The sequence below is a fragment of the Empidonax traillii genome, unplaced genomic scaffold (genome assembly GCF_003031625.1).
Source record: "Empidonax traillii isolate 1590-97213 ecotype Southwest subspecies unplaced genomic scaffold, ASM303162v1 scaffold571:size529327, whole genome shotgun sequence".
Taxonomy (NCBI): Eukaryota; Metazoa; Chordata; class Aves; order Passeriformes; family Tyrannidae; genus Empidonax; species Empidonax traillii.
Genome location: NW_020955764.1, coordinates 129,490 through 149,641, shown reverse-complemented (window position 1 = coordinate 149,641; position 20,152 = coordinate 129,490). Strand labels below are relative to the sequence as shown.

The 20,152-nt window shown below is 41.3% G+C and overlaps 2 protein-coding genes across 10 annotated transcripts in view; one reads left to right on the top strand and one right to left on the bottom strand.

Moving 5' to 3' along the window:
• TMEM266 (transmembrane protein 266) overlaps positions 1 to 12,962 on the bottom strand; it is a 55,530-nt gene extending 42,568 nt beyond the window's left edge. The window contains exons 1-4 of the mRNA XM_027897969.1: positions 12,849 to 12,962; positions 11,576 to 11,678; positions 10,670 to 10,759; positions 8,658 to 8,846 (exon numbers count right to left, since the gene is read on the bottom strand). Coding sequence (XP_027753770.1) covers positions 8,658 to 8,846; positions 10,670 to 10,683 — 203 coding nt within the window. The 5' untranslated portion in view covers positions 10,684 to 10,759; positions 11,576 to 11,678; positions 12,849 to 12,962. The remainder of the gene's footprint in view (positions 1 to 8,657; positions 8,847 to 10,669; positions 10,760 to 11,575; positions 11,679 to 12,848) is intronic.
• The window catches only part of NRG4 (neuregulin 4), a 44,474-nt gene continuing 37,233 nt past the window's right edge, over positions 12,912 to 20,152 (top strand). For 7 of the 9 annotated variants that reach the window (XM_027897986.1, XM_027897984.1, XM_027897978.1 and 4 more), the window contains exon 1: positions 12,912 to 13,056. In XM_027897986.1, coding sequence (XP_027753787.1) covers positions 12,936 to 13,056 — 121 coding nt within the window. In that variant the 5' untranslated portion in view covers positions 12,912 to 12,935. The remainder of the gene's footprint in view (positions 13,057 to 20,152) is intronic. The other 2 variants (XM_027897979.1, XM_027897982.1) reach the window with 2 other exon arrangements.

Sequence of the window (20,152 nt, the reverse complement as noted above, 5' to 3'; positions counted from 1 at the left end):
ATTTGACAGGTGTTACCATCTGGAACTTGCCCTTAGGTTAAACTTCGTTATGGCTCAAGCCTGAGTACAGAATGCACGACATTTTAAATAGGTAGTTTTAAAACATAAGGGGGGGGAAAAACAAAAAAGAAAAGGCATTGGGATAAAGCCCTTTTTCCAATTTGATCCTTTAATGGATTTTATCTTACACCTCAAAACAGGTCAAGTGGTTTTTAATGCAACTACGATTTTGGGCTTGGGGCTGGTTTTTTGTTTTTTTTTTTTTTTTTTTTTTTTTTTTTTTTTTTTTTTTTTTTTTTTTTTTTTTTTTTTTTTTTTTTTTTTTTTTTTTTTTTTAGATTTTCTAAAAAAAAATGAGGGGGCATGGCCCTGTTCAAACAGAACAAGCTTTAGTTTGATTCTCTACCTAAATTTATCTTCCCTTTTCCAAAAGTCCCATTACCCAGCATTTTAATATTGCAGGGCAGCTTTTCCTATTCTCAGAATGATCAGTAGAGGGCCCAAGTACAATCCTTTAAAAGCTCTACACACTCAAGATTTTCAAATATACCAACTGTACCAGTAAAAACAACCCAAATGTTTATCATATACACAATTACATAAAGCCATGATAATCATTACTCAAGCTATTAATTACTTACAGAACCCTAAAGCATGTACAGTTATTCTCTCTCTTCAGTATTACCCTTCAGTATTAATAACACTGATTCTAAAAAGCTCCTGAATGAAACTATCAGCTTACAACTGCAAAAAGCAATCGGCTTAAGAGGTCAACAGCAGCTCACCTGCTGTTTACACCCATATCTCACTCTAAAAGGGGCCCTGTGTGGGTTTTTTTTCGTGGGTGCTGCTTAGCCACTCCTAATTCTTGCTACTTCCCTTCCCTGCTACTTCTCCACTCCTGCACAGTCCAGTCCTGACCTTGTCTTGGGTTGCTGGGTGGTTTTTTTTAAATTTTCACTTCTTACCTTCTTACATAAATAATAAAAGGAACTATAATCCAACTAGAAAAATATTTTAGATAAGCCCGGTGACCTGCTAACCACATTGACTCCTAATACACAAATCTCCTCTTCAACCCTGCAGCCTGTTTAGTAGAGTAGTACTAATTTCCCCCTTCTGATGTGTAAGGGCTCATCCATTCAAGGGATGAAAACTCCAGTTTTGGAGATAACCAGGTCCCTACCTGAATTAGTGTGGGTTAAACTTACCTTCCAAATTCTGGCCATTTCACCCGTGACCCTGCAAAGCTGCACTTAAATTTAAAGCTCAGATTAGAAACGAAGCTACATAGACTTTTCAAAAAAATCCAACAAAAGCCCCAGAACTTACAGAGCCCTTTGTAAATTTATGAGATTCCACACTAACCATAGGCAAGTGAAACACCTTTTTCCCCTCACTTGAGACAAAAATGAGAAAAAACCCCAATTATATATTCTCCTGGTGTCCTGACTGTGTTTGCTTGAATCCACAGACAAGTATGACTTACTAAAACTTTCCTGAGTGAAAGTTCAAACAGGTTCATCAGGTACCTCAGCTACTTCATCTCTACAACAGGGACATTATTTACCTTTCTTGCAAATAATGAATTAAATAAATGCATTAGCACAGGAATTTTGTGGTTGATGGTGACACAGGGCTGAAAAGATTTGTTCTGAGACATTAAAATATATTTAGTGGAATTTTACCACGGGTAATTCTTTTTAAAGATACTTTCACACATGGCTTTGTGCAAAACCAATCTGTCATCATCACTGCAAGTCTTATTAATAAACAGCTTGGAGAAAAAGAACAGAAGGCAAAACTGGGAAAGGTTGAACATATTTATTTGGTAAGGAATCACTACAAACAATTTGTTCAAGCTGTTAACAGCTGTCATTGTTTCTATTTTCTGTTCTTGTAAACAAATACCCCCCAAACCTGCGTTACACCTTACCCTGTCTTTTTGTTTTCCTTTTGGCCAAACGGCAAGTGTTTGCATCTCACAAGATGGTTAGGATCAGAAAACAGAAGGATGGATGAGATCCAAGAGTAGAAGGCCGTGGTCAGGAAGTGACAGGAACACAGAAAGGCAAACAACCACCCAAAATCTGGCTGAGAAGCACAGACAGCAGAAGCTCACAGCAGGCAAGAGGAGTTGGAGCCCTTGAGCAACTCACTCCAATGAACAGGCAGAGCTCTGCACCCCCTTCCCACACTTGGTTTAACTCCTGAGAACACCCTCACCTTTTTTCCCCCCTAAAACTTGCACTATTTCGTACCCCATGACATCTCCTGGAAGATTGCTGCAAAACTGCTGCTCAAAGGGCAGGGAAGATCGCCCCAGCTTCCTCCCTAAGCTCACCCATGGCCAGTTTATGCACACTCGTTCTTGTGCCAGCATTATTCTTTAGCTTGATTAGCTCCTTCCCCTCGCTGGCATTTTGTCTGTGATGCATTTACACACAGGAATGGCAGCCACTCATGTAATTCAATTTAAGCCCAGGCTTTTTGTACAACAGACACTCAGTAACTATCCTGGTAGCCTCTTCTGCATGTGAATACAGACAATTGGAGCAGTACATAATATTTTGGAATCAGTTTAATTAATTACATGAACGCTTCCCAGCTCTATTTGAAGCACTTTATGCTTTCTAGGATCATTTGTGCCTTCTTTATAGGTGTGTAACACACCCTTTGCCCACAGACAACCTGTGATTACCTGGCCTATTACTTCTCTCACTTGAAAATTGCTTATTAGGCTTTGTCTTTTGATGCCAAGGCCTTTAGTGAAGTATTCACATCAGGCTCCAAAACTACCTTTAAGAAACAGAAGAACAGCTGTACTGGGCCAGAACAAAGGCTTGGTATCCTGTCTGCAACAGTGGCCATGAACAGATGTCTCAAGATGAATAAAGAACACAGCAAACATATAAATACTTCCCCTTAACATTCTCCCAGCGTCCAACTATTTTCAATTTGGTGGCTTCCTGAGACAGATGTGTTTTCTCAGACTGTGCTTAGCGACCTTCAATGAATTTCTCTTCCCCAAACGTGTCCAACCTCCCCTTAGGGGGATGAGTTATTAGCAGCTTTAGAAAGTGGTTCCAGGCATCCACTGCCCTCTGTGCAAAGAGCAACCTCTTTTTGTTTCTTGGGAACTGGGCCCTAATCTATTAATGTACCCTGGAGACTGTGTTGGGAGAGGGGTGTGTGGGTGTCTAACCTTATTTTAACCTCTCTGTGTCACAGACTTTGTAATGCCAATCAAATCTCACATCAGCCTTCTCTTTTCCAGACTGAAGAGTCCTAGTTTACATATTAATCTCCAGTGGAAGTCGTATCACATCTTTGATCACTTGTTTGCCTTTGATTCTTTTCCAGTTCTTTGATATCTACCACAGCCTTTTTGACAGGGACCAGAACCACACTCAAATTCAAACCTGGGTTTTTTACAGTCTCTCCTTCCAGACAAATATTCCTCTCTTCCACATTTCCCCTTTGTCCCATTGCTTATCCACATTTCCATTTTTGCACCAAGCCGTATCTTCTCCAACTCAGACAATTAATTCCAGTATCAAGCCAGACGAATTAGATGCCATTTCATTCCCAGTCTCCAAAAAAGTGCTTTGCAAACAGTGGTTTCTGGGCTACAATTACTACACTTCTGCCCACAAAAGATATGTGGGAAAAGCAAGTTCTGTTGGAAAAATACAGGAAGATCCACTGAGCTAGAAAATTAAGTCTTTGCCTTACTTCTAGCAGTGCCCTCTCTACCAACTGATAAGATGTTGGAGGGAACCACTCAAAGGATTTAGGGACAAGGATAAACACAGCAATGAGCTGTTCTGGAAAACAAAACTTACAAATATAAACACTTAAAAGGCTTAAAAATTTTAACCTACCAGACATCCCCTCAACATAGCCCAAAATGTCATGTACTCTCTGGTGAAGAGCTGGGCACCTCACAGGTTCTGTGGTGCTGAATGCTCATTTTCTGCTGCAGTGCAGGTCTCAGTTTTGGACCAGAGCACCGAGAGCAGCAGTGATATAGTACTGCACAAAGAACAAATCAGCACTACAGGCTCATTTCACTGTATCCCCGTGTTAGGATTTTGCACCACCTTTCTGGATTCAGACTATGACTGGCAGCTAAAAATAAATTACAAGTCACTTTTGTAAATACGAGGAGCTCGCTCGCCACGGGAAACGGTTCTGCCCTCCACAACCTTTGCAATTTATCTTGAGCTTAAACCTCATTATTCACCATGTATCAAAATCACACATTCCTGGATCTGCATGAGCTGCACAGAACTTCTGAGAAAAGGGACTATTCCTTATGATGCTGCCAGATAAAGACCAGGAAAGCAGAAAACAAGAGAAATGGGAGAACTTGATGCAGTCAACTTCTTGCAGTTAAAGCACCTTTAAGCAAAATACCTCAAAAAGATCAAAGTAACATCTGAAAGATGAATATGAAGACCAAAATAAGTGCATGGACTCGATGCAATTACAGAAGACAGTGAAGGGACACACATCTTTTTCTCCCAGGATGGGTGAATATATTCACCAGCAAAGTCTTGCAACCAATTTAAAAAGAAGAGCTCATGACTCTTCCCTGTGTTAATTCTGCACCTCTGTAAATCTCTGTTCAGTTTTGGTTTCCCTTCCTTTCTCTCTCTCTCTCCCTGCAGCTTTCTTTTTTTCAGATATTCCTACTGTTTAATGCACTTTCTAGTTGATACCAAACAAATCTGAGGCTATGAACTGATGATTATTAAATTACAACCGTTTACAGTTAATGTCAAATGAATCACATTAACTTCATGAAGTCCTAAATTTCACTGCTTTTTACGGAAAACACAGTCCCTTGAAAGCACCATCACGTTTCAAACTTCTTTAATGTACAAAAACTCAAGAGCTGCAATTTCAAACAAATACAATAAATAATTTAAAGTTGGTGTGTAACTCTTTCCCCTCGATTCTCAACCCCCACTAAACACAGATCTTCATCAAGAGAGGTTCACTGTCTATCTGCATAGTCACATAGCAATAATTTACAGCCTATTGTGCAATTATCTGTGAATTCCTTTATAAATTACTATGACAGACACCTCCTAACAGGAACATCAGGAAAACATAGGAAGAGAACATTTCCCTATCCCTGCACACGTAACATTTTCTGCAGGTTGTCAATTTTCCAGCTACTCTCCACCACTTTTATTGGTCATTGACGCAAAAAGCAGAAGAGAGAAAATATATTTTGGAAAACAGAAAACTTGATTGGAAAAAAAAAAAAAAAAAAAGGAATCAGGAGTGGCTCTTAAAGCTCGTGTTAACATTTAAACATCTGCCTGGGTGATTAGTCTCCTCAAAGAGATGTTTGCATACTCTTCTCATGCAAACTGAGTCCGGTGAAGACACAGCCTATCCAGTGAATTCACAGACACACAAAGCAAACTGGCAGCTGCTGCTGCAGGTCGTGCTTTTTGTACCTGAGCATCACCCAGTTTGTTACAGATGTGTTCCAGGTGTACACCAGGTGTGCTCCCTGGCACTCAAGGCACGTTTTTGGGATGAGTTCAGTTCTCATGTGTGTCTCTCTGCAATGTCTAAGCAGTGCACAGCAGTGATCTCTGAGGATGATCTACCCAGGTAACTGTAGGGTAGATCGTGGGATCATTAACTGAGGAACATCACACTCACATTGGGTCTTGTTTCTTCCCACAGTAAGGAAGAGATTCCTTTTATAAAGAGACTGCTACAGTCACTTTATAAAACTCCAAATGTTTTGGTCACATATTGTTGGTATTTACCAGAAAACCTCCATTTTCTGAAGAGTAAAACTCTTCTAACACCAGGCACCATCAGCCTAACTGCAGCTGGGAACTGCAGATGCAGGAATTCCTCCTATCCTACCCAGGGAAGCCTCACACAACCTTACTCCTCATCAGTGCAGGGCAAAGGCAATGCCAGCCCACCCAAGGGATCTGTAACGAGTATCTGTAATGCAGATTCTGTCCAGCTTAACCAACTTCCATCATGTCAATCTTAGTACTTTCCCTATGTGAGAAGTCTACAGAGGGAGAAGAACTGTTGCTCAACCCACATTAGAAGACAACACATTTTGTGATGTGTTTGAGGGTTTCTGGGAGAGCAGAAAGGTTTTTCTTGCCTGATTATCCTTTCACCACTTACAGGTACTTCAGGGCCAGGCTGAACGCACCATCTAATCTGCAATGCTTTCTTTTTTGCTCAGCACAGGGATCAGTATTGTCACCCAAATTTCTGACAGAACAGCTCAAACTGTCCACAAAATTCCTTCAACAGACAGGAACCGACTGCCCTGAGAATTTGATATAAAAAAGCAAAGATCCATCAAACTGCACAAAATAGGACATTTATTCCAGTGTTAAAGCCATAGGAATGTCAGTTTACACAAGTCAAAGACAGACCACAGTTTTCTTTCTTTTTATTTTTTCCTTTTCTTTTTTTTCATTTCTTGTGGGAGGGGTAGCTAATCTGATGCCACGTGAGAGTTCCCAGGCACACAAAGAGGGCTGAGCTATTCCTGAGCTCTCCACCTATTCCTGATTGCCCATTAATATTGGCTTTCTTAAGAGAAACATTCTCTCAGACCAAACAAAAAGCTCCCCTCGCTAGCAACCAGGTTAAATTTGTGCTTGGACCCTGAACACCTTGTGGCCTTAAAAAAAGGAAAATTAGAGGAAAACCTTGGCATGCACACAACAAAACCGTTAAATCAGGAGACTCCTTTCTTGCCCTCAGGGCATCAGTTGTCATGAGAGCTGCTGAAAGGAGGAAGCCTCTGATCCCACAAGGGAGGTGCAGTCCCAGGACTCAGCTGAACACATTCAGCCAAAATGCCTTGAGATGTACAAACTAAAGCTCTGAATTTTCTTCAGAGAATGCACTCTACAGCTGGGAGGTCTGGGTGGCACCTGCTTACTTCCATGCAGCCTGACAAAGCCACAAAAGAAGTCTGTGTGAAGGAAGAGATCTCTGAGGAAAAGAATGACAGGCCTATTTCCATGCTTAAGACTGCAAAGCTGCTCAAACGGTTACAGTGAGAGATCTGTGCCCTTTGGCACAGTGAAAAATTGAGTTTCAGATCATAAAAATCTATAAAAATGCATACTTGAACGAAACTGGTATTGACTCAGCACCAAAATAGCCTGAGGGTTACACCTGCATACTCAAATTAATTTTCAAGTGCCTCTTTTGCTATGCAGGGTATTTTATGTTACAGTTGTACCGTGCTTATATAACCTACTCGAAATGTATTTCCCCTTGTTTGGAGTAACAACTTTCTGGAGATGTCTCATAAAGTCCAATTTGGAAAGAAATTAAAGGCAAGAGCCTTCCCCACATCTTGCTTCCTGACTTCCACACAGAATACCTGCTGGGCTGAGATCAAGCAGGTCTCTGCTGATTACAGAGCACAGGTTAAAACTCAGCGAGCTGTTATTAAATGGAGGCTTATATAAAGCCTTTTAATGTGTTCATCAGCAAGCATTCTATGTGGCTTACTGGGAAGTGCCTTTACATGGATGCCATTGACAGTGGAGCAGATGCATGTTCAGTGTGACACACAGTGCCACACAGCAATCACACAACCAGCGGGGCTGGGCACAAGGGCTCACCTCACCTCTGTCCCAAGGGATGTTCAACCATAGTGTTATCACTCCTGACAAATACATCGTCCTGACTACATCCAGCAATTGTACCTCAGTTCCCCCTCCTTCCCCCCACACACCAGCACTTCACTGCCCTCACTGTTCTCTGCTGCAATTCAAGCTTCTTACTTCTTGTCCTGAACGTCACGGAGATCAATAAGAGGCTGTTCCCTTCCTCACTCCAGTCTCTCAGAAGCTCCCCTCAAAGTCTCTTCTTCATATTGTTTCAATCAGTAACTCCATGGCAGGTTTTCTGAGCCTCTAATCATTCTCACTGCCTTCCCCTGGATTCTCTCCAGTTGACCCAAATCTTTCATAAAGGATTTAGTGCAGCAGTCCACCTACAGCCTGAACCAGGCATAAGGATGACTTCTAACGTCCTGTAGGACAACAATGCTACATGATCTGACACCGGGTTATGTTTGAGCAAATGCTATGAACTGGTTAAGATCCTTTATTCCACTAAAAGTGGAACCACTGTTCTATGAAAACAGGAGCAGTATGTATATACTGTATACATTATCCAAGACAACATTCTCACATGATCAAACTACACAATTCCAATCAATGGGTGAAAAGTACACTATCTGTGCAGGAACCAGCAGCATTGTGCCATTATCTCTGTCAGGAGATGCACAGCTACATCCAAGAATCTCAGCAGCCAACTCTCTGTCATCCTGAACCCCCTTTGCAAAGAACTTCCACCAGGCCATTCTGCTTTTCTGAAGGGCTAGAGATGTTTTTGTCCAGTCTTTCCTGGGATAAGGCTTCCAAACTGTGGTCAAACAGCAGTTAAAAAGAACCCCAAAGCAGCCCAGACCAGCTGTATTAGAAAAGGTCACTTCCATTCTGTGACAGTGGTTTTAAAACCAGTTTGAGGACAACTGGCTGCACTTCTCCAGCTTAGGGTATCCTATTTTACAAATCACAAAATCACTATAACCTTAAACCATAAAAGAGAATTCTGTCCTTTGTACTTACCCCTCTCTTTGGTACTCCTCATCCAAATTTGACAACAGCTGGGACCCAGCCACAGACAGATCAAGTGCAGCCAAAGGTAGATCTCGATAAGCAAAGTTAACAAGCTGTACAGGAGCAATGCTTTTGGTCTCTTCTTCTACTTGTTGTGAAATGATCTCAACTTCTGAAACACCACCTTCAATTGTAGGCCTGAAATAAACACACATACACACATGAAAGATAGAAATACATAAATAAGTAAACGAGTAGAAGTAAGTTAGAGACAAGAACTTCATAGAATCCCAAAGATCCAGCAACTTAAAAGGCCTCTGTAAGGTCACTCAGGAGACCAAATCTCTCCGAACTTGTCTTTCTTAGATCTCACCGTGATCAACAGAAACCTGACCAAGGAGAACAGCATTTCACCCTGCTGAATCTGCTTCAAAGGCACTAAATACAAACGGATGTGTTATAAACAAATACAGAAAATAATGCGTGAACCCCAAAGTAAAATATTTATGCAAAACAGAAAGAAGACGTGAAGCCATGCCAACTAAAAACTCACAGCTTTGTAAGTTAGATCAGCGAGCAATGAATAGCTAAACTTATTAATCATTGTATACAAACCAACCATTAATTAACGGATGCAGTTTGACCCCTCTTCCACTGTGGATTTGAATATTGATTCAAATGGCAGCTTTGTTGCATTTAACTAGAAAAGATCGTTGTGTTATTTCAAAATAGCTCTGAAAGGAGAACAGTGATTCAGAAGAATTATGGACTCCTCCATAAGGATTTCCTTAACCATCCTCATGTACAGCTTCTTAATCTGATGATGTATTCTTACACCAGCCCACTAACACTAATGGAAACTCCTGGTAACTTGTGGAAAAATCTCAGGCTACTGTCAGAGGTTTTCAACAGCAGGTGAGAAGATATTCCTTTTCCACAGGGATATATTTAAAAAGCTCTTTAGCACCCAACTTCACTCTGTTATTTGACTGCAAAAATGGCACTGGTGATTTTGTTTTAAAGAAGCTTATTAAAATCTTCCAGCAATTTAAGCGACCTGATTAACAATTCTTTTTTTTTCCCCAAAAGAAGTAAAGAGTTTAGAAGAGTATTTAACTATTATATCTTGTATAAGGATATTACCTAAGGATGTGGGTGAGGGAACTAAAATTCTGTGTGAAAGTTTCTATTGGTCAGAGCCTCACATTAGACTAACCCTTTCCAAAATTAAATGGAACCAAGTGCTGCCAGCATTCCATAAGAAAGTAACTTGAAAAAAAAGAAAAACAAAAAAACAGAAAATGCTGTTATATCTCCAATATTTGGCAGGGAAAGGCTGCAGCTGTGGCAATAAGCAGAGGTAAAAGGAAGTACTATTTGAACAACCTAAAGGCCTTTATTTTATTCGTGTGTAACTAATAATGGAAAGTAATGAGATTCTTTAATTTCCAAACGAACTGTATTCTTCTGTAAACAATCTGAAATCAGAAACCCAGAGGTAGGAACTAATTTTAGCAAGAATTTTCTTTGATTTTCACCTTTAGTGCCATCCTGTGGACATTCACCTTTAGAAGACCAAGCCGGTTCAGTTTTGCATGAAAGAGCACACAGTGATCCAATTTCCAGTCTTATAAAGGAAAAAGGAAATGGGTTGGTGCTGCCTTCCCTCTCCCAGCAGTACTTGGGTTTCTGTATTCTTAGACAGACTAAATGACAGACATAATCTCATTCTGACTGAAAACAAACCCAAAAAGACAGACTAGTGCTGGCAGACAGGTTTGGAGGCAGGGAAAAAAAAAAAAAAAAGACAAACAGACCTGAAAATAATATAACATAGCAGTTTACAGCCACTGCTGTTAGTAACACATCAGACATGCTTACAGCACTCATGATTTTTCTGCTAATTCACACCCTTTAGACAACTTCAGAACCTTCTTGATGTCACAGCATCGTTCCCCTACAGGCAGCAACCTGTTCCCTTTCATTTAAAATCAATTATAATTATGTCACATGGTACTTACTGAGGATTGGTCATGTTGGAGGATGCAACCAAACCAGCAGCAGTTCCAATATTTAAATAATTCCAGTTCTAGCCTTGCAAGATTAGGTCTCTGTGAGAAGCAAAACAAAGTTATCTAAAACACAGCTGAAAAACATGCAAAGGGCTCCACTGACTTCTGTTGTGAATTTGAAAGTTTGTCTCATAATTTTATTTCCCCCATGATTGTTTTTGGAAGCATTTTCATTCCAGGTTAATTCCTCCATATTACTGAAGCTGTAAACACGTATATACTGCCATAAGAACAAAGGGCTTGTTTTAAACTACTGCATTGTTGAGAAAAATAACCAAGGTCAGAGGGAGAAGCGGATTTTCCAAGCAAGCTCTTGGCTTCAGGAGTGCAAATTCTACTCAATGCCAACTGATTTTTTACGATTTAATATATATTAAAGAGATGAGCATTAGCTTTGTCGATGAAGTTCAGGGTCTGTTCTCCATTTTCCAGTTTGAACTGTGTGCCTGACTCCATTCTCTGCTTTAGAAAGTCTCTTCCAACAATTAATTCATGTTGTCAAACAGTTTTGGAAGCAGCAAAAATGGAGGATGCCACAAACCAAACAAAAATTCCTAGAGAAAGATGTGACGAGAGACTTCGTAAAGCTGCCAGGAAGTTTAGATGCTTAATGATTTTTAAAAGCAACATCAAAACAAACTCTTATTTTAATCACACAGAAATAAACACCAGCAAATCTGAACGTTACTGACAGTAACACCGATGATCACGAGAAATGCTTGTTATGCTAAACTCTATAGGAGAGCCACTTACAGGCTGAGTTGATGGTCAAGTATTTACAGTGGAGCCATATAAATGTAGCTACAGTAAGACCCTTAACAATCACTTGATACCAAAACATAAAATTGAACTTACATCTTTTGTAGAGCCATGTCCATAGGGCCTTATTTCATGTTTTGTAACCTTACAAAAACGTAAAATACAGCCAATGGATTCTCACATTTTCCAGATAATGTGCCTGGGTATGAAAAAAAGAAAGGGTCTACACTGTGATCACCCTCCTCAGGTAGATAAATCAGCCAAAAGCAATTTAATAACCCATATGAAGAAACATGGACAACTTTAAAACCAAAGACTACACATATTTTAGAAAGACACACACACTCCATTTATTTATAACCTTGTAATACTTCTAAAAACAGAACAAGAAGCAAAGTTTTTTCAGATAAAGGTTTGCTTATACAGCAGAAACTTGATTTGACATCCATTCAATACCAATGGGAGCCTCTTCCCTGGCCTTTGTAGTCCTTATATTATTTTATTTACTGAATCCCTAAGGCAGCAAAATACTAGACTATTTGCCTAAAATTATGCATGTTTAAACCACACAGAGCTTTATGATAGCAACTGTTACACAAACCAGCACAACAATACTGAAATAATAAGAATTAGCCTTGTTTTGGGACCGTCACTCCCCAACATCTCCTTTGGGGTGATGTTTTCACAACACAAAAAACCCCACACAATTTGGAATGAAAAATGTCACCCAGACCAGTTGTTGTAAGCACTCAGCCTGAGAAAATGCTAAAGGCACGAGGCGCTGTGCACCTGCCTTGTGAAAATGAGGAAAACGAGGATCCTGCTGTAAATGCATTTGCAGGTCTGGAGGATAGAAGGTACACGGGGGATACAGCTGATTTAGGAAATGGGAATAGAACTGATGAAAACCAGCCTCAGAGGACAGGAAGGTAAATGTATATGTGGGAGTTTCTTAACTTGGTAAAACACTCACCATTAAGTGCATTAAGTGAGACAGTGCAGTGCTAATATCCCCACTCTCTCTCCCAAACGGGGCTTAGAAAACAAAACAGTGACAAAAAAAATGTATAGCTGGATTTTTTAAAAGTCTTATTTTTAAGATTAATCTCAAGATTTTGAGGGAACTGAAGTCATAACAGTGGGGCCAGCACTGCAGTTCCTTCACACAGCACACGAACATTAAATATTTGCCTCTCCAGAACACAGTCTCGTTTTCTCCCGAAAGTTGGAAATACATTCACAATCAGACAGAATTTTGTTTAACAACTGAACCAGGTCTCTGAACCGGACCTGACCAGCGGCAGCACCACTAAGCCAGACCAGCTCCCTCCTCCTGGAGTTGGCAGCTCTACAGGTAAAGTTTGCTCACCACCAGGACCAGAGGAGCAGCTCCGCCGATAGCGCTGGTGGCTCCGCAGGGAGCAGAGTCCAGCTCGCTGAGCACAAGGGATCTACCATGACACAAGGTGCTCACAAAGGTGGGACGAGGAACCTGGAGACACACCTGGAAGGACAGACAGGGAGTCAAGTTCCCAAAGGACTCAGTGGAGCCTTCTTGAGAGAAAAAGTGGCCAAAAGTGAGTAATTTCTGGTGCAAATGACTAATGTATTCGCTGATTTAATGAACTGAAAGGGCAAGTAGTTAGCAAGGAGAATAAGAGGACAAAAAAGATGCAATAGGTTGTGTATCTCTATATCCTAAATGGCCTGCTGTGATTCACGTGTTCTGCAACAGAAATGTCGTAACATATACTGGTATTTTGTAGAAAGGTGTTTTTTACCATCCACTCCACCTCACCTATCTGTTTTTAGCTTCCTTAAAAAAAACCCCACCTTTTATAGCAACATAAAACACTTGCAACTTCCACGGGAAATTTCTGTGTTAACTGAGTGGTGTTTAAAGGCAACAAGGATCAGCAGGGACATTCTATTCTTCTGCACTTACCTCTCTCTGCATTCCTATAGGATATAATGTGGGCAAAGAGGAATGATGTGGCTGTCCTCCCTACCAACAGAGATAGGCAGAGGGCAACTTTCGGGTATTCCATCCATCACCCGAGTGCAAATTTTTCCACACAGCCCCTTCCCCACCTGACACACTCAGTTTATTCAGCAGACAAAAAAGCCTCGTCTCTCACAGTCTCATCTGGCAGAATTAAGTAAGAGGTTCAGGGGTTTTGGTTTTTTCCTCCCACTTTAAAGAACTGAGCCCAGGCAGCTGCCACTCACAATATGGGCAGTGCCCAATTTGTGAGAGTTCAGCAATTCTGTTTGTTCCCTGGTGTGTTTTCAAGGTGAGATGGCTGTAGAAAGGGCACAGTTTCCAAAGATTAACAGAAATAGTTTAAAAGGGAGATATAACAGAAAGGAAAGAATCGTCCCATGAGTTCCTACTGCAAGCTTTTAGTGGTGTAACAACCCAAAAGATTCACTGGACTAAATGACTGCCGTAATTTGTACGTACCAAAAGGCCAATGCAATCTGATGGGAAGCTTGTGAGTTCGCACACAAGTAGCTCAGCTTAAAATGTGTGGGATCACAGTGCAAATCTGAGCCAAGCTGACTCAGCCCTTCACCCCTCTGCAGCAGGCAAAGGAAGTTGTACCCCGTTCACTGAGCTCTTTCTGAAGATCTTCTGAGTGTTCAAAGTGCTGGGTTTGCCTTCCAAGCCCTTCTGCTTTGCTGTTCTCTGCACAGGTACTACACATGCCAGCGCTCCTCAACCCTTGGGTTGATTCTGTTTTCTCCCTCCCCTCCTCTGCAGAGCCACCTACTCCAGCTCCTGGGCTGGGCAGGGGGGTCACGCACTGCACTGAGCAAAGGTTCACGCTGCTGTCCCTGCCCAGCACACATCCTGCCCCAGTTAATTCGTTAATGTTTACATCAACCTTCTACTGTCAGTCACCACACCTTGGCTGGAGCTTGCTAAGAGGAGATAAAGTCCAGCTGAAACAACACAAAGCACAGAACAGAGTTTGGAAGGCACAGGCTAAAGCACAGCACGTGGTGCACACGCACTCTGAGCTCAAAGGAAAAAAAAGAATAGAACCAAAACAAAACTCTGAGAGCAAACTTCAAAAAAAAAAAAAATCTATACACCACTTATGCATGAAAACCACAGCTTTTAGCTTCGATTTAAGCACAGTCTTACAAAATATGTGTCACAGTGCTGTGGGCCCAATTGGGGGTGGGGAGTAGGAAGATGGTTTAATTTAAGCCTTTTGCACCAAAGTCCCTACTAACTCATACCCTGTGTTCAGCTGAGCTGGAGGCAACACAACGTCATTCAGAGCTGTTTGCTGGGCTGGCTCACGTTCTGAGGGGAATTATCACAAATCTGCAAGCTCCTCTACAAAATTCAGGTGTTAACTGAAACACCTGAGTTCGTGCCCTTAGGAGGTAGCTACAAAATCAAATTCTGACATGTTCTTCTAACTAAAGGTTCTTCCACACAGTCCCCCAAGAGCAGCCTAAGACACGTGGACAGGTCTGCATTCAAAGGAAATGCCACAGGACACATTTGAGGAGACCCCACTGAAATGTGGGGTTTAGATGTCCTTGCCCAGCTCCAGCTCCTTCCTCTGCCCACGGGCTGTTACTGTGAGCTGCTCCAGGAATCTCATTTGGCATTTCACTCCACAACAACAAAACTATCTTTCTTTTCCTGAACTTTTTTAAAATTTAAAAAAAAAATAGGCAGGATGGTTTCTCTGATACAGGTCATAGTACAGCTCCAAAAATAGTTATGTCAGCAAAACTGAAAGTGTAGGGCAGGGCACTGTGCATGGAAACAACAGCACGGAGGAGAAACACCTTAGATCAGAAACAGTCAAATCACACCCGATGTGCAGAGCCCTGGCCATTGGTAACATTCAACTGGAGCAAATACCCAACATAAAAACACTGAAGAAATTGAGAGAGGGGTGGAAAGGAAGAGGCTTCTGAGAGGAAGTTTTCTCCTGTGCCACACTGAAGCTTTTCACTCTGAATCTGGTCCAGATCAGGAATTGGAATTTTGCTTCCTTTGTGTGAACAAGCTGAGTCCTTATTTCAGTCTACAAATCAGAAGCCTTAAACAAACTAAAGCTCAAATGCAAACGGAGGCTATTCAGGTGCCAACTGGGTAAGCTTAAGAAGGTCTGGGAACTATTCAGAAAAACAGGAAGAATGGGAATAATCTGAAATAGGAGTAGGGGAAACACCTAGAGAGACACTACCCCAAAAGCTTTCAGAGAGAAAGGAGAAGTGTAATTTAGGGGTAACTACGTTTAGCTCTTGTGAATTAGCCCAGCCAAATTTATTTTTTTCTTTTATTTTATTTTTTGATGAACACCATGGATATCACCCTGAGGGTTAGCATGAACCTGATGCAATCACTTATCTCTACCACTGCATGTCTCATTTCTCCAAGAACTGAAATTATGGTCCCTGGGATGGATCACATCATCTGTTTTTGTTCTGAGAATTTTAACCAGTTCCACACACCTGCATTTAGAAAGTTTTACTGCTCATGTATGTTAAAACTGCTTCCTTCAGGAATCCAGCAGCTTGCAGTTCCGAAGGGGAAACCCTGACAAATCTGCAGGAGTGGTCTCTGCACTCCTTTGCTTGTATTCAGGTTGAAAAAAAATGTTTTGTTTTGGGTTTTTTTTCCCTAATGGGAAAAACCACAGGTTATGATATTTAAAAAATAATTCTTTTGATTAAACTGCCCCTCCCTAATGCCTTATTTGAGATAAGAGTTTGATAGAGTATTTGTTTATATGGCTCTGTATAGGTGGATAAGGAGGATCTCCTTAATTTGTTTTTTAAAAACCCCACATTTAGATTTGTAAAAAAATTATGGATGCAGACACGCCACACAGAAAACAAACAGCAAATTAACTTCCTTAAACTTTAACATGCCCATGTAGTGTCCAAAAGGAAAGAGGCACAAGACATGGGGTTTTTAATTTCAAGTGATAAGGAACATTGAATTTTGCATCTTTTTTATTTAAAGCAATAAAGTTTACAAATATATCACATTAAAAAAAAAAAAAAAAAAGGGAAAAACCCTCAGTCGCAGGAAAGGTATTTAGATTGGAAAAAAGAGTCAGGCATTCACAAATTAGGAAACGGCAGATTTGAACCTGCTCATGCAGCCATAATTCCATCCCCTTGTGGGATCATCCTGTACGCTGAAATTAGGCAGAATGCTGTTTGAGGAAAAATGAGCATGTAATCATGTCACTAAAGACTCTCATTATTTGTCAGTGTAAGTCGTACCTTCTGGAGAGAAGTTTAGATAGGCCAAACCAGAGAAAATTGATCTTGTGCAAAGTTTAATAATCCCTTCATAAACTCAGCATGATCATTGGTCAGATCCCGAACATTTCAGTACCGCAAACCCTGGACTACAGGACAAATAGAGCAGCTAGAAAAAAGCCTTTAGAGGAGGACTAATCCAGTACAAACCTCGAGGAGAGCCCACTCATGCCCCCCCCACAGGAGCTTGTGGGTGAACATGGTGCTTCCAGGCTGGAAGAAACAGCAGGAGCTGCTCTGTTTGGGAAGGTTATGAAAAGCTCTGCTCCTGCTCCTTCCTTCTGCTTTCTCTTCACCTACCAAGTGGGGAGGGAGGGCAGGGGATGGGCAGCAGGTCTGCAGACACTCCAGACTTTGAGCACAAACCAGAGCTGCCCCAACAGCTGCTTTGGGCTCTGGTTCCAGTTCATGCTACACGGTGTGTACTGGTACTGTCGGGCTGCTCTGAGCTCCTCAATAAACATCAGGCATTCATTCAGCCAGAGGATTATTCATTTGATCTCTTTCTCTGGAGCAACTCCAGGCATGCCATTTCCCTTCCCACTTTGTAAACCTCCCTCATTCAGCTGTAATAAACTGATGATCCCAACACTTATCTATACCTTCCACACGTGGTGAAAGTGGAATAAAAAGCATCCACACCACAGGACTCTCGAGCCCAGAGAACAAACAAAAGAGAGCAATCATTTAGTTAGAAGGTTCCTTTACAGATTTGTCCAGCCCTCAAAAAGCTTGGGGCTATTCGATAAGGGAGAGCCCCAAAGCAGGCTTGGTGTTTCCCCCCAGGATTAGGCACGGGGCTGGCAGTTTATACATCTGAAGGCACTCCCCCCCCACATCTGAGGGTTTTTTTTTTGTTTTGTTTCACAAATTCTGCTTCTCAAAAGGAAAAAAACCCAAACCCTAACCAAACAAACAAAGCAAGCCAAAAAAACCCCCTCAAATCTCCCTTGGACTAAATATTAAGATATTAAATTTGAAATCCAAACAAAGTTGGGTTTGTACTTGTTTGGCTAACAACAGTTCCACTTCTGAATTTTAAATGTTTATGAATGACACTACTCATATTAATTATTACTATTGAAAGCCAATCAAGTACCAATTCAGTTTCAAAGAAGTTTGGTTTTCTTGCATCCATCAAGAGTCAACTCTCAGGTTTTGCTTTTAGCTCTCTTCTTACTCCCTGGAACTGCAGTGAAAAGGTACAACCAGAAACCTGCAGCCACATCTTTTTTGTTTTCAAGCCAAGCAAGATCAGTCCAGTTACTCTTTAGAACACTAAAAAAAAAAAAAAAAACTTGCACTTTTGAACATGCTAGAATGAATGTTTTTAGGTCTATATAGATAACCCGGCAGGTCATCTGATTAGATTTGAATTTAGCCCACATGCACTTCATTTTTGCAGTATGTTAATGGCTTTTGAGGTAAAAACACAAGTCCATCTGAATCCAACAGCAAAATTTATTTGGACAGAGCTGGAATTTCGCTCAGGCTTTTAATAACAGCAGCAGAGTAACACAAAAACTTGAGACAACCTCCCTTGAGACAGGCTGAGTATGATGGATGCCTCAATTCGGGGGGGTGACACTGTTAGTTTGTCTTCCAGGACAGTGTCTTAGTAATGGGAAAGTACCAGGGTCACCACCTGTCAGGAAAATGGTTAAAACTCGCTGCATTTCAGTTTTCATCCACAGTATCTGCTGCCCATCTTACTTGGAGGTTAACCTTCCAATAAATACAAGCTTGAGTTTCTGCACATACCCTCAGATTAATGTGACTTTCACACTGCCTTTCAGCCATTAGGCTTCAACCTTAAGACTCTTCCTCAAGCTATTAATTCTAATTTTCTTTAGATCCTGGGCCTAATGGATTTTGGATTGAAAGGCTTTTAGAAATTTTAAAAGTATTCTCTGGTTTTCTAGAGGAGCAAAATACAAAAGATTCACAACACTACAATAGGAATGGGGGAAAGTAGAGAGAAAAACCTCGTAAGAAATTCCTGGCATTTATTTAATCTCTTGAAGCTGAGGATTTCAGTGCATCTCACCAATTATAGCTCTGTGAGGCCTGCAAATATCGTTATTTCTACAGAAGAAGGAGACTGAGAAGTTCTTTAGACCAATTCTGTCTCTCACATAATCAACAATAAAGAATCAAAACAAACCTAAGCAGACTGGTACTAAATCCAGTTATTAGACAAGACAAAAAAACGTTAGGAAGTAAAGATTTCATTCTAAGAACCAACTATAATACAAATGTATTTTTGAGAAATATCTGTGTTCTGTCATTCCTGGAAAGTACCATGGGCAACCTTCCAGACAAAATGCAATAAATTTATATGAATTTATGGTTTTACTGCGTATCTGAAAAGCAAGTATAAAATAATTAGTCCACTGATGTGAAATACATTGCTCTTCTCTCAACCAGTGCTATGCTTTGTAAGTTGCAAATTTACAACCAGTTGCAGTATTTAATCCTGGTGATACATACAGGGTAAACTCCACCCTGCAAGAGCACACAGGTAGGGAAATTCATGAATTCACCTCTGTCTTGTACTTCAGAGGCAAGTTATGTCACTACAGGCATGCAGACATAACAGCTGTACTGTGAGTGGCTGGGAAGGTCTTAAATGATCACTGGGTGCCTAAAAGGCACTGCTTTGTTGTGGCATTCAGGGTACTGAGAGCCATGATTTTCATAGATGGCCAGTGCATTTAACTGTGTCACCCCCCAGCAGGTGATGGAACGCACTCACCACATCTCACAGGCCAGGTCTGTGCCACAAAATGCTGATGGTGAGGGACTCAGTCCAAGCTGTCAGCAGGCCCAGCCCTGACAGGTCTGTGGACCATCTGGAGGATGCAGCCCTGTCAGCTGGCCAGTAATCTCCACACGGAGGAGCAAAGTGTGCACCTTCCCCCCCTCTCTCCTGATGGGGGTCTGGAAGGTCTCACAGGGAAGACACACATGGCCAGCCTATGTTGGGAGTCTGCCTAGACCATCCACTGCAAACTGCCCAGCAAAGAGAACAACTCTTCCCACTGCACCTGGAAACAGGATGGGAAGTGACTGTTCTTTTTTAACTAGAGGTAATTGATTCATTAGTTATTTTGTGTGGAAACACAAGAAGGATCACTGAAGAATGCAAGAGCAGTACTTTCTGAAAATGTTCAAATGCATTTGGTCTGCACAGGCATGCAGCATTTTTCCTTTGGAATGAAGCTCATGACCTCATCACTCTCTTCAACTACCTGAAGGGAGGTTGTAGCCAGGTAGGGGTTGGTCTCTTCTCCAATAGGTCCAAACCAACAACAGGACAAGGGGACATGGGCTCAAGCTCTGCCAGGGGAGGTTTAGGTTAGATGTTAG